General features: G+C 34.3%; 1 protein-coding gene across 1 annotated transcript in view; it reads left to right on the top strand.

Annotated features, from left to right (window-relative positions):
• LOC141552915 (uncharacterized) overlaps window positions 1–13281 on the top strand; it is a 64145-nt gene extending 50864 nt beyond the window's left edge. Inside the window, exons 10-12 of the mRNA XM_074284830.1 lie at window positions 3159–3285; window positions 3584–3664; window positions 11861–13281. Of these exons, the coding sequence (XP_074140931.1) occupies window positions 3159–3285; window positions 3584–3664; window positions 11861–13071 (1419 nt within the window). The 3' untranslated portion in view covers window positions 13072–13281. The remainder of the gene's footprint in view (window positions 1–3158; window positions 3286–3583; window positions 3665–11860) is intronic.
• Window positions 13282–14620: the final 1339 nt, after the last annotated feature.

Genomic DNA, 14620 nt, shown 5'->3' with positions numbered 1-14620 from the left:
TTGAAGGCAGCAACTATTTATTCAATTTTTTGTCTTTGAATCCCTAGTACACATTAGTTGTTGGTTGGTTGGTTGAATGAATAAATTAATTTGCCTAGTCTCCTTTCCTGTCTACCAGATGTTTACATGCTCATTTGACAAATCATTCAGACTTTTGAAGTACTCAGAAATGTATTAAGGTCTATGAACAAACCAAATTGGAAGTATGAAAGTGTGGCTCTTTACCTTGAATAGTTTCGAGTTTTCTTGGGGGGAGGCAGAGGAGGGACAAATTCATGAAATAATAACTCACTAGAACCATAACTAGTCATTTTTGTATTTGGGGCTAATAGTACAAACAAGCTTTCAAATCAACTATGTCATTCATAATGTGAAAATAATACAAGAATAAGAAACATTTAGTTAAGTAGAAGGGAAAATCACTTGCATTTGTAGTGAAGGGGACAGAATCTTGGAACAAATTTCCAAAGTCATCCAGCCTAACTCATAGGATATGGACCTGCTCTTTCCACCTAACAGGCCTTGACAAATCACATGGAAGGAAAGGTACCACTGGAATTATTAGTGTACAGGAGGGAAAAAAGCTGTTTCTCCTGGAAAGGATTGAGAGAAAGAAAACTCAGATAAGATTTGGGATGGAGTGAGACTGGTTGAGAATTATGTTATTAGAATGAGGGAAGGATGTAATAGGTTTAGTCTGTTGTTCCACATATACTCAAAATCTAAACCTCTTCTTCCTGGCTTTGTTATCATCATCCAAGGAGATGTAGTAGGATAGTCACCAAAGAAGAGAACCCTAACCAATACCCCAATTCCAAACTCACGGTCTTTTCAACTCCTTCCACTCTCCTGAAGAAACACATGCTAAGATTTGCATCCTTTACATTTTTCTCACTTTTTTGAAAAAAAAAATCTTGTTTCTTATTTATTTTAGCAACATCAACAAATATAAATATTTTAATATACTAAGAAACACAGAAAAGAGAATTGTATATGAAATCATGTACTTCTATTGTATAGTTTGGTTTTAAATATATATTAAATTTAACATGTCCTTCAGAACTTTTTTGCTCTTTTTTGTGTTTTTTAATATTTCATTAACATTTTCTTCTTCTTTTGTTTTCTTTTTCCTCATATTTCTACCCACCAATTCTCTTCTGCCATCAGATAGAGATCCTTCCTACTAAATATAGCCAAGCAAAACAAATCAGTATATGGGGTATGTCTGAAAGTATATATATATATATATATATATATATATATATATATATATATATATATATATATCATTGTGCAATCCCAGTCTATTACTATCTGCCAAGAGGTCATCCTCAGAATTTAAATATATTGTGTCAAAGAAGAAAATATAATTAACACAAAGCAACTTCATGAGAGTGAAACCCTGACTACTAGAGAAGTCAGGAAAGGCCTTATGGAAACCGAAGAACTTGAGGAGGATCCTAAAAGGAATGAGGGATTCCCAAAGAAAAGGTGGAGGGAGAACATTCCAGATCTGGAGACAGCCTGGATTACTCATGGAGATAAGGAGATGGAATGGTACAGACTGGAAACAAAAGATACTGACTGAACAGCATGTACATAATGGGAAGTAAAGTGAAGTGTCAGCAAAGAGAGACTGCATCCAGACTGAAGAGCTTATATGTCAAACAAAGAAGTTGTATCTTATCCTAGAGGGAGATTTTTAAAAAGTTTAGGAATATCAATTTAGCAGCTATGAAGAGGATGAACAAGGGGAGAGAGCCTAGAAGCCTGGAGTCTAATTTGGAGGCTACTACAATATCCCAGGTGAAAGTTTAAATTTGACTGGTGACTGTAAGAATGGAGAAAAGAGGGTTGATGTGTGAGATATGGTGTGGAAGTAGAATATGTCAAAAGAACAGGGATGGAAGTTAAATGAGAATGAAGAATCAAGGATGGGCCTGAGTTTGTGAACCTGAGTGACTGGAAGGATGCCAGTTTCTTGGCAGAAATAAGGTTAGGAGGAAGGGCAGTTGTAAAAGGGAAAACGAATTTTGTTTTGGATGTTTTGAGTCTGAGATGCACATGAGACATGCAGATTGGTGATGTGAGATTGGAGCTCAGGAGAAAAATAAGAACTGGATTTGGGAGTGACGAATATAGATAAATGAAACTTATGTATGAGGTTACCAAAAGATTGTAAAGAGAAAAGAAAAGACTCTAGGAATCTCCAGCTCTGGGGATACAGAAGTAGAGGCTACCAGTATAGATAGCTTTTTTGGAAGAATACAGGACAATAGCTGAAGAAGAGACTAACATCAAGAAAAGTGTTTTTGAGAATAAAGAGTTGAGCATGTTTGTAAAATCACAAAAGCCAGCAGATACAAGATGACAGAGAGAAATGAAGGGGTTATTAAAGGTTTAGAGTCTTTAGATCTTCAGAGGAGAGATGTGAAACAAAGGTATCAAAGTGAAGCGCAAAAAAAAAAAAAAAAAAAAAAAAAAAAAAAAAAAAAAGAGTTTCTACATTCCAGAGAGAATGGAACTGAAAAGGAGAGGAGAGAATAAGGGAAGATGCTGAAATGTAGAATTGAGGAAAAGGATAGTACTCACAATAGAGATCCTCTCTTTTATCAGTAAAAGGAAGAGATCGCTGAGCGGAGGAGAGCAAGGTGATTTGAGGAAAGAAAAGGATTGGAACAACTACTATAGGCAATGTGATAATCAAAAAAGAGCAAAGCAACTTCCAAGCAGCAGAAAGAACCCAGGTGAAATGAATTTAATTAAATTAAATAAGCATTTATTAAGTGCCCACTTGTGCTAGGCATTGTGATAAGTGCTAGAGGTGCTAAAAAAAAAAGTGAAATAGTCCCCACCCATTAGCATATATTACTGGGAAAAACAATATATTCAGAGATAAGTAAATACAAAAAAAATAAACACAGTATTTGGGGGGAGGGTTTGAGACCATGTCTCTTATTTCTTTGTTTTTCTGATAGATTTGAGCACCCTTTTATACATAATAGCAAATCAGTAAATACTTTATTTGATTTGGAACATTCAGAAGCTTTCATTTAATTAGCACATATAATTTCATCCACTTTCTCTGCTAACAGCTCTTCTCATTGCCATTTGCGAGGATGGTCCCAGGTTGAGCAGAAATATGTTTGCCATTTCAGGTGTCAGTGACATTTGAGGATGTGGCTGTGAACTTCACCAGAGAGGAGTGGAAGTGTTTAGGGCCTGCTCAGAGAGCCCTCTACAGGGATGTGATGCTGGAGAACTACAGGAACCTGGTCTCCCTGGGTAAGGATGGCTTCCTTTGTGACTAAAGAGTCTGTCCTTTGGGCTGTTTTTATTTCCATGGTTCTTAAAAACCTGTGGAGCCTATAAAGAGTTTTTCTGGGTTTAACTTTGAAGTTCTAGACTCCTTTGGGACCTAAAAAGAGGATATTCACAAATAGGTGGTTTTATTACGCTTCCTATAGTGCTGCACTTATCTCATCCTTCAGAGATTCTGAAGACCAAGGGGTTGGGACTCAATCCTAGGATGAATCTTTATACCCAGCACAGATACCGAGTTCTTGTTTTTACCTATGAGCAGGGCATCAAGTTTCCAAACCCAGTGTGATCTCCCAGTTGGAGCAAGGAAAAGAACCCTGGACAGCAAAGAGAAAAAGTCCAGGTGAGTAAAGAAAAACAGCATCACTGATCCAGAGTTGGAAGGACCATTAAGGTTATTGAGTCCAACCCTTCTCAGTTAGGGAGAATCCCACTATTTTTTCCTGAGATGCCCAGTCCACATATATGCAACTCTAATTGTTTGATTACTTTTCTTACATCAAACTTAGATAGCCTTCTTTGTCTTCAAGTATTCTCTAGGCCAAACAACCCTCAGTTTCTGATCCTTAAATGAAAACCCAAGAGACAGGAATCAATGTCAGTAACAGTTATTGAGGGGGTGGGATCTTGGAAATGTTGGTTGGATAAATCCTTAAACTTTCCCAAGCTTGTGGAGAAAATGATTCCATTTGGTATGGGTTTCCTCAGAAACCTTAGCATATCCTAGAATAGGAGGGAACATGCAAGGTCATCTAGTTTCCCATCCACTGTAGGAATCACTTCTTTGATCACTCTGCCTTAGTTTGAAATTTTTTAATAGTATTTTATTTTTTTCCAATTACATGTCATTCATTATCTTAGCATTCATTATTTTTTACTTTGTATCAATAGTATTTTATTTTTCCAACTACATATAAAGATAGTTTTCAGAATTTGTTTTTGTAAGATTTTGAGTTCCAATTTTTTTCTCCATCTCTCCCTTAATGTCTCCCTCCCCAAGAGAGCAAAAAACTCAATATAGGTTATAGATGTGCAATCATTTAAAACATATTTCCATATTAGTCATGTTGTGAAAAAAAATCAGAACAAAAGGGGAAAACACTGAGAAAAAAAAGCAAGTAAAAAAGGAAGGAGAAATAGTGTGCTTTGATCCACTTTTAGTCTCCATAGTTCTCCCTCCGAATGTGGATAGCATTTTCCATCTGAAGTCTATTGGAATTGTATTGGATCACTGCATTGCTGAGAAGAGCAAAGTCTATCATAGTTGATCATCAGATTGATATTGCCATTAGAATGTTCTTCTGGTTCTGCTCACTTCACTCAGCCTCATTTCATATAAGTTTTTCTTGTAAGCTTTTCTGAAATCAGCATGCTCATCATTTCTTATAGAACAATAATATTTCTTTACATTCATATACCATAACTTATTCAAGTGTTCTGCAACTGATGGGTTTCCAATTCCTTGTCACCACAGAAAAAGCTACTATAAATATTTTTGCACATGGGAGTCCTTTTCTTCTTTTATGAACTCTTTGAAATATAGCCCCAGTAGTGACAATGCTGGATCAAGTGGTATGCACAGTTTTATAGCCCTTTGGGCATAGTTCCAAATTGCTCTCCAGAATAGCTAGATCAGTTCATAACTCCATAAACAATGCATTAGTGTTCCAGTTTTCCCCACATCTCCTCCAATATTTAAGATTATCTTTTTTTGTCATCTTAGCTAATCTGATAGGTGTGAGGCAGTACCTTAGAGTTGTTTTAATTTACATTTCTCTGATCAATAGCAATTTGGAGCATTTTTCATATGACTAAAAAATGAATTTAACATCTTCATCTGAAAATTGTCTGTTCATATCCTTTGATCATTTATTAATTGGGAAATGACCTGTATTCTTATAAATTTGACTCAAATTTCTATATATTTTATAAATGGTCTTTATTAGAAACACTGGCTGTAAAAGTTGTTTCCTAATTTTCTGCTTTCCTTCTAATAGTACCTGCATTGGCTTTGGTTGTGCAAAAAATTTTAATTTAGTGTAATCAAAATTAGCCATTTTGCATTTTATGATATTCTCTAACTTCTTTGATCATAAATTTCTCTTTCTCCAAAGATCTGAGGGGTAAATTATCCCCTGTTAAACATTAATCTTTATAAGATTTTGAGTTCCAAAATTTTCTCTCTCCCTTCTTCCTAAAATGATCAATTTAATATAGGTCATATATATACTATCACCTAGAATATATTTCCATATTAATCACAGTTGTGAAAGAAAAAAAAGTTCAAAAAGAAAAAAATACCACGAAAAAGAACAAAGAAGTGAAAAAATAATGCTTCAATCTGCATTCAGAGTCCATAAGTTCTTTATCAGGATGTAAATAGCATTTTCCTTCCTCTCTTCTTTGTACTTGTCTGGGATTATTGTGTTGCTGAGAAGAGCTCAGTCATTTATCGTTGATCATCACACAGCATTACAGATACACACTGTTTTCCTGATTCTGCTTATTTCACTTTGCATCAGTTTATACAAGTCTTTCCAGATTTTTTTGAAATCTGCTTGTTCATCATTTTTTATTGAACAATAATATTCCATATATTCATATACCACAGAGTTTATTCAGCCATTCCCTCTTTATTAATAGGGCATCCCCTCTGTTTTCAGTATTTTACCATCATGAAAAGAGGTGCTATAAATATTTTTGCACATGTAGATCCATTCCTCCTTTTTATGATCTCTTTGGGATATAGAGCCAGTAGTAGTATAGTTATTATTTGTTATTAGTTCTCCTAAAGGTTGCTGGATCAAAGGTTATGCACAGTTTGGTTGCCTTTTAGGCATAGTTCCAAATTACTCTCCAGAAAGATTGGATCAGTTCACACTTTACTAACAGTGCATTAGTGTCCCAATTTTCCCACATCCTCTCTAATATTTATCACTTTCTCTTTTTTTGTCATATTAGCTAATCTGATAGCTATAAAGTAACTGTACCTCAGAGTTGTTTTAATTTGTATTTTTCTAAACAAAGTGATTTAGAGCACTTCCTCATATGTATACAGATAGCTTTGATTTCTTTACCTGAAAACTGCCTGTTCATATTCTTTGACCATTTATCAATTTGGGAATAACCTGTATTCTTATAAATTTGACTTAGTTTTCTACATATTTGAGAAATGAGGCCTTTTTTAGAGATATTTGCTGTATGAATCGTTTCCTGTTTTTTTTTTAACCAACCTTCTAATCTTGGTTGCATTATTTATATAAAAGCTATTAAATTTAATTTAATATAATCAAAATTATCTATTTTACATTTCATAATTCTCTCTTGTTTGGTCACGAATCTATAAATCAACTTCTCTGAGAATTTGGATGCTATACCACTTGGTGCATATGTTTAGTATTCATATTACTTCATTGTTTATGCAATGATGTAGTTACATTTTTTAACTCTTTTTATTTAGGCCTATTTTTGCTTTTCTTTGCCTCCGATCAGGATTGCTACTCCTACTTTTTTTACTTCAGCTGAAGCATAATAGATTTTGCTCTAACCCTTTACCACTATTCTGTGTCTTTCTGCTTCAGGTGTGTTTCTTGTAAACAACATATTATAGAATTCTGGTTTTTGGTCCATTCTGCTATCCATTTCTCTTTTATGGAAGAGTTCATCCCATTCACATTCACAGTTATTGTGTATTTCCCTCCATTCTATTCTTACCTCTCCTTTCATCCTTCCCTCCTTCTGTTTACCATACCCTTTTTCAGTCAGCCCTACCCCACACTCACACCCTTATCTTGATTTTTTTCCCACCTACTTCACTGTCTGGTAAGAGAGATTTCTAAATTCAACTTATGGTATATATTATCACATCTTTGAGCCAAGAGGTCTGAGAATAACTTCAAACTCCCACCCTCCCATCTTTCCCTCTACTGTAATAGGTTTTAAGTGCTTCTTCATGTAAATTAATCTATTGTATTATATATGTCTCCCTTCATTCTTTATACTCAATATACTCCTCCTTCTCATCCCTTAGTTATTTTTTATAAATGGGGCTTAAGAGCTCTCATTGGTTTGCTGAAGTAGGGCTTGCTGCTGGCTTGCTGGGATGCTTCTTGTCCTGAATGTGTTCTCTTTTTGCCCAAATGAGACAGACCTTTCATGTTGATTGATCTTCCACATTTCTTGGACTAAAACATTATTTTACCCTATCTTTTTATTGGTTTTTCTATCCCAGAATTTGTTTTGAGGTGCTATTTTATGGTTGTTTAGAGGTGAATATGGGAGATTTATGACAACTAACTGCTAACTCCACCATCTTGGCTCTGGCTTGAATGCTTTTCATGTCAAGCTCCTTGCTTTGTGCAATGACCTGTTCCATTTTGCTGGCTGTTCACAAGTTTTCCAATCATTTGAGATGGATTCTTTTCTTTGAAACTTTTATCCATGGAACCTAGCTGTCCTCTTTTGAACAATCTATTCTATTTCCCAGTCCATGGGGAAATCCATTAAATATTTGAGTAGAACCATAATGTGCATCTAAATATTTGTCTTTCATTCTTTCCTCCTTCCCTTTTGTTTCAGAAAAGGAAGCTCCCCTCAGTTTAGGTTCATAGGCTAACAAAATATTAGAACTAGAAATAAATTTAGAGAGCATTTAATCCCATTCCCCTCTTTTTCTAGATATGTATACCATAACCAGACTTCCACCTTGTGGATTACGTCCTTCCTAAAACTTTGATCTTCCGATTATTTCTTTCTTCTCTAGAATCTTCCTTCTTTTCTTTTTCATTTATAATTCCTTCTACTATATAATCAGTACTTACATCCATAGTTGCCATAGTTTATTAACTCTTATAATCTTGAATTTTTTACATTGTCTTCTTCACAGCCTTCTTATAACATACTCTTTCCTGCAATTGTGTCTTTGAATGTCTTCTATCCTCTGCTAGGAATACCCTGCCTTTCCTCAAAGTATATCTTTTTCTTGAAATTCATATTTAAATTCTTCACTTTGAAGCCTCTTCTGGTTCCTCTAGCCTATATTAATTTTTTCTTTCTCTGAAGTTCTAAATTGTACCATGTCCTATGGTTTTTGTTCTATAAAACATTTTATACAATTGTCACCAGTCTTTGAACTTTTTAAAAAATGTCTCAGGCTGGACTATTTACAATAACCCCCTAATTGTTCTCCATTTATCTTTAACTCCCTTTTGACAATCTTCCACCCAGGTCTCCAAAGCAGAGATCTGACTATATTACTCCTCTGCACAATAAACTTTAATGACTTCTCTTTTCCTTTGGGTTCAAATATAAATTCCTCTGTTTGCCCTTTAAAGTCTATCACAACTTGTTTCCAACTTACTCTTCCACCCTTAGACATTGCTCTTCTTCCTGATGCACCCAAAATGATTTTCTTACTATTCTTTTTATAAGGTCCCACATTTCTAATCTCAGAGACTTTGCGCTGGCTGTTCCATTTCTGTAATGCTTTCTGTCTTTCTCTTCACTTCTTAGAACCCCTGCTTTCCTTCAAGGCTTTAATCTCTTGCCATGAAGCTTTTCTTCATCCCCCAAATTCAAATTAATTTCCCCAAACTACTTTGTATTGTTTTGTACATAATTCTATATGTACATTTTATCTTCTCAAACTAAAATATAAGCTCTCTGAGAGCAACAGCTATTAAACTTTGATCTTTTTATTCCTAGTACTTAACATGGTATCTGATACTTTGTAAATATTTAATAAATGTGTGATGCTGTGCTCTGTCCTAAAATCCTGGCTTTAATTATGCTGTGCTCCCTTCTTAGGAGTCTTCCTCCTCCCTTTTTTTCAAATTTCGAAAGTCAGGGAAATCACCTTCATACACATGATCATTAAATCCAAGTAAGCTGATAAAGTCACCAAATGAAAGCACAGAAAAAGGTCCAAGACAGAGCCTTAGGTATAACCTCAATTAGAGGTAATGAAATGGATAATAATCTAGCATAGGGGACTGAAAAGGAGTTGCCAAACAGATGGGAAGAGAACCAAGAGAGTATGGTCACAAGCCTCTCGAAAGGAAAAGCTATCTAGCAGGAGAATCACACAAGCAGCAAATAATCTTGCAGAAATGAGAGATACCATTATAGGAAAGGAGTAAAGGCAGAAAAAACTATTAAGGGATTATAGTAATATTTCCCATAGATGAAAGCCTGTTCTAAGGTGGTAGCAGTAAAAATAGAGAGCTCACAAGTACAATGGTACAATCATGGTTGTAGAGGTAGAATTGGATGTAGAAGTTAAGGAATTAATTGCTTAATGAAAAGGCATTTAAGTGCTTTTTATGTACAAAGCATTTTACAAGGTCCGGTGCTGAGCATTGGCCATCAAAATACAAATAGGCAATCTCTAACTCAAGCTTAAATCCTAAAATAGAGAGCTAACATATAATATTGATGTCTGGGGAAGAAAATTTTGCTTTGGGGAGCCATAGGAATAGATGGTTAAATTTATAGGGTATTAAATTGGCATGACCTTTTCAGAAGCAAAGGTAATATTGATTTGATTACCATGACCAGGGCAAAAGGTGAAATGTGAGAGATAGCTAGAAAGGGATTCTGGAGGTCCAGGTATGATATGAAGATGATGGTCCCACTAAAGAACAGTAGCAGGCAGATGATGAGATGCTCTAAGTGAATAGCTAGGATGAGATGTGAAGGTGAAGAATATTCTGGGAGTCAAAGTCTAACAAGCAGAAATAGTAGCTAAATGGGCAGGTATATTCTCAATCAGTCACTAATCAAGTTAGCTTTTTCTAGGGAGAAAGAAGAGTCAAATAATACCAAGATTTTAACCTTGGGACACTGGATAAATAATAGTGCTGTTAATAGAAATAAGAAAATTCAAGAGAGGAACAGTTTAGAGGCAAAGAGATTAGATTCAGTTTTAGATATATTGAGTTTGAGGTTCTAGTAAAATACTTAGGTGGAGATATCTAGCATATGGTTAGAAATGTGATTCTAGCTCTTGATAGAAAGGCCAGGCCTAGATAGAAATTTGGGAGTTTTGAATATAGCATTATTATTCAGTCCTTACTTTACTTTGTACCCAATCTTAATCTAGTTGTCAGCTACTTCAACAAGATACCTTTACCTTCACTTCCTTCACCTTCTAAACTCTCCCACTTTGCTGACCTTTAATAGTAGATTACACCTACCATCTAGTTTCTCTCCTCTTTTTTGACAAAAGCTGTAGGAAAAAATCATGATTCGTTTCATCCAATTAACTCCCTGAGGTAAGGGATTTTTGTTTTCATTTTGCCTTTGTGTCCCCAACACATAGCACAATACCTTGTACATAGTAGGTACTTAATAAGTGCTTATGATATTAGATTGAATGAAACCATCCTGAGTCTACTACAAATTTGAGCTCTTTAACTTCAACTGGACTTGCACTTCTGGATGTCTATCTTTATCTTATTAATCCTCTCATATTACTCATAGGATTAAAGTCTCCACTGAATTGAATACAATATTTGTTTCATTAAATTCATCTGCTTTCTGAATTTTTACCATATTGTAGGACCCCTTACCTACTCCTCACAGGTCCACTTTATGAATAGGAAGGACCACTTGTGCCAGTTGGTTGTAGCCACTTCAGGTGCTCATGGAATTGAGAGTATATCAGTGACAAATATGTGACTCACCATTTGTTTTCCATGGAAGGCTTACCTTGGTAGGTAAGGTCAGTAGACCAATGAGTTCTGATTTTGATTTCTCAGTAAACTTGAAGATGTAAAGTAATTAGCAATTAATATAAAAGGACAAAGTAATTTCAACATATAAGAAAAATCATACTTTATCTACCACCTACTTGCACACTTGGTGGTATATAAATTTTCTAGGTTGTTTCATGGAGAAATGTAGTGTAATAAAAAAAGAACAGTGAATTTGGAATGACAAAAACATGCCTTCAGATCCCAGCTCTACTTCCTAGTGCCTGTATATCCTCAAGCTTGTGAATTAATTAATATGGCCTCAGTTTCATCATCTATAAAAGGAAAGGTTTAGATTTGATAACGTGAGATCCCTTCCTGTCTAAATCTTTGGTCCTCTGAACTGAAGTTCCAGAGGTCTTCTCTAGGCTCTGAATGCTTTAGGTAAAAGTAGTGAATTCAAACTCAGTGTCAGTCAATCAGGCAGGCATTTCAAAGCCACTTATATCTTGTACTCATTATTTGGTTTGTATGTTTGCCCTGATGATTGCACCTGTTTAGAAAACTCTTAGTGTGGAAAATCCCTTCATAACTGCAGTTTTTAGGACAGTGAATGGTTAAGTTCAGGGACACATAGCTAGTATGTTAGAAACAGAACCTGAACCCAAAGGTCTTTCTGATTCTAAGAACAACTTTTCATCTAATGGAGCCATACTGACCCTCCACTTTGTACTCAATGTTGTAAGTTTAATTCTCTTATAGTAATTTCCTTTAATACCCCATAGTAATTTTCTTATTCCTAGTTCAGAGAACAGAAAACATGTACTTTTTTTAAAAATTTCCTTTAGTGTTGGAGACTAAATCTGAAAATAAGAAGTCAACTCAAAACAACAGCATTTCTGAAGAGGTCTCATCCCAGAAAGTAATAAGGAAAAGACTCACAAGGGGTAAAAAATTTAAAAGTGATGGTTCATTAGGGAATCTTCAAAAGGTACTGAAGAGAAATTTGAGTCAGAAGACATTACCCAATAATCAAATCCTCACTGGAAATAGAGATCCTGAATGCAATGAATTAGGAATATATGTGAGTCAGAGTTCGGACCTTATTATACAACAAAAACTTCCTAAAGGAGAGAGTGATGATATAAGTGGAAAGAAGCTCAAATGTCATTCAGACACAATTAAATCAAAGAAAATCCTTTCAGAAAAGAAGCCGTATGAATGTAAGGAATGTGGGAAGGCGTTCAGGTGGTGTGCAGAATTCACTCAACATCAAAGAATTCATACTGGAGAGAAACCCTTTGAATGTAAAGTATGTGGAAAAGCCTTCAGATGGTGTACAGACCTCACTCAACATCAGAGAGTCCACACTGGAGAGAAACCCTATGAATGTACTGTATGTGGGAAAACTTTTAGATGGAGTACAGATCTCATTCAACATCAGAGAACTCATACTGGAGAAAAGCCCTACAAATGTAGTGAATGTGGAAAATCCTTTAGTCAAAGAACAAATCTTACTAGACATCAGAGAACTCATACTGGAGAGAAACCCTTTAAATGCAATAAATGTGAGAAAACTTTTAGCCGGAGTACACACCTTACTCAGCATCAGAGAATACATACTGGAGAGAAACCCTATGAATGTAATGAATGTGGGAAAGCCTTTAATCGAAATACACATCTTATTCGGCACCAGAGAATTCATACAGGAGAGAAACCATGTGAGTGTAATCAATGTGGAAAATCCTTCAGGTGGACTACAGACCTTTCCCAACATCAGAAAACTCACACTGGAGAAAAACCTTATGGATGTAGAAAATGTGGGAAAGCCTTCAGCCGAAGTACACATCTTACTCAACATCAAAGAATACATACTGGAGAGAAACCCTATGAATGTAATCAATGTGGGAAAGCCTTTAGGTGGCGTATAGACCTTACTCAACATCAAAAAATTCATACTGGCGAGAAACCCTATGAATGTAATGACTGTGGGAAAGCTTTCAGTCAGAGCACAAACCTTACTCGACATCAGAAAATCCATATTGGAAAGAAAATTTAGTATCTGAATGATTATTAAAAAGATGAAACAGAGATTTTACTCAGCATTTAAAAATTCATTACTACAGGGAAACCCTATGTGCATAATTTATAAGAAAAACTCATATATATGTGTTTCAATAGGTACAATGGAACCTTGAGAATGTAGTGAATGAAGGCAAGGATCATTTAAGGATAATTCTTTCCTTAATTAAATATTCTTAAATCAAAATATCTCAAATTCTTTCTAATCATAGTTTGTGATTTTGTTTGGAGTAGTTGAAACATAAAAGGGTATCCCTTCTTTTTTTTAATATACTGGCTTTTACAACATAGAAACAACGTTCTACAAAGGCCTACAAGTCTCAGTAAGAATTATGTTAAATTTGGTTTTCAAAAGACAGTAAACTTCAAATAAGCTTTAAAATGTTTATATTAAAAATCAAATTATTAGACTTTAAAATTTTTTAAATAAAGAAAGTAATGCACTTTAAAGAAAAATAACATTTTAAAAGCAATTGAAAAATTAGGTATTTTTGAAAATTGAATTAAAAATTGGTAGTCTTTACAATGAGATAATGTCATATTCTTAGAAAAGGTTCTGTTAAATTCTTGTCCAATATGAACTACATGTGATAGGATATCATTTTCAAATAACAAATTCATGTCCAATTTTTTAATGAAAATGAAAACAAGCCTTATAGCTTATCAACTATCATATGCATAATATGTAGTTTTCTATTATATATATAAATCAGTTGAACACAGCAAAATTGTACAACCACAAATTAATTTTTTATAATTATTATAACACTACATGATTTTATAATTCCTATCTTATTTTTATTATACCAAATTGAAAAAAGAAGTAACACCTTTCTTGAGTAAATTCGGATAATTTAAGATTGAAGAGAAACCTTTGAGAAGGCTTTGAGGAGACTTTAGGACCCTTAATAATAAATCTTTTGAAAAATTGATCCAATAGTGTTTATTTTGATGATTCATTTGTCTAACCATCATTTTTTTATTTTAATAATTGATTATGAAATGTATCTTTAAAGTAGAACAAATTTATTTAAATTAAACATATAAAATTTTGTATATCCAAATGAGTGTTATCCTTTTTCCAACAGAGCATGGACTAGATAGTCTCTGAGGTAGCTTCTAATTCTGAGATGCTAAAATCTTAGTTATCTTAGGATGAGTTCTATTTCTCCCTATGAAACTGTTAAGTTCCATAAATAAGAGAAGTATATGTTGTCTAAATTTTGTATGTGTTCCAGGAGGTGCCATGAGAAATGATTTGTGATGATGAAAAGAGACCTAAGCTCTAGTCTAGCTCTGACAGTTCCCAATTAGATGTCCTTTTTGAACTCCAGTATTATCATCTATCAAAATGAGAATAATAATGTCTGCAATGCCTACCTAATAGCTTTTGAGTATGGCATAGAGCTTTGTAAATCATGACAGTCTCTACTAATTCTAACAGTTATCATCATCAATAATAAGTATCTTACTAATGTAATTATGATAATTATTATCTTGTCATTTTTTGAGAGATAAAGATGATT

This window comes from Sminthopsis crassicaudata, chromosome 2, assembly GCF_048593235.1.
Source record: "Sminthopsis crassicaudata isolate SCR6 chromosome 2, ASM4859323v1, whole genome shotgun sequence".
Taxonomy (NCBI): Eukaryota; Metazoa; Chordata; class Mammalia; order Dasyuromorphia; family Dasyuridae; genus Sminthopsis; species Sminthopsis crassicaudata.
This window is presented reverse-complemented; position numbering and strand designations above follow the sequence as displayed.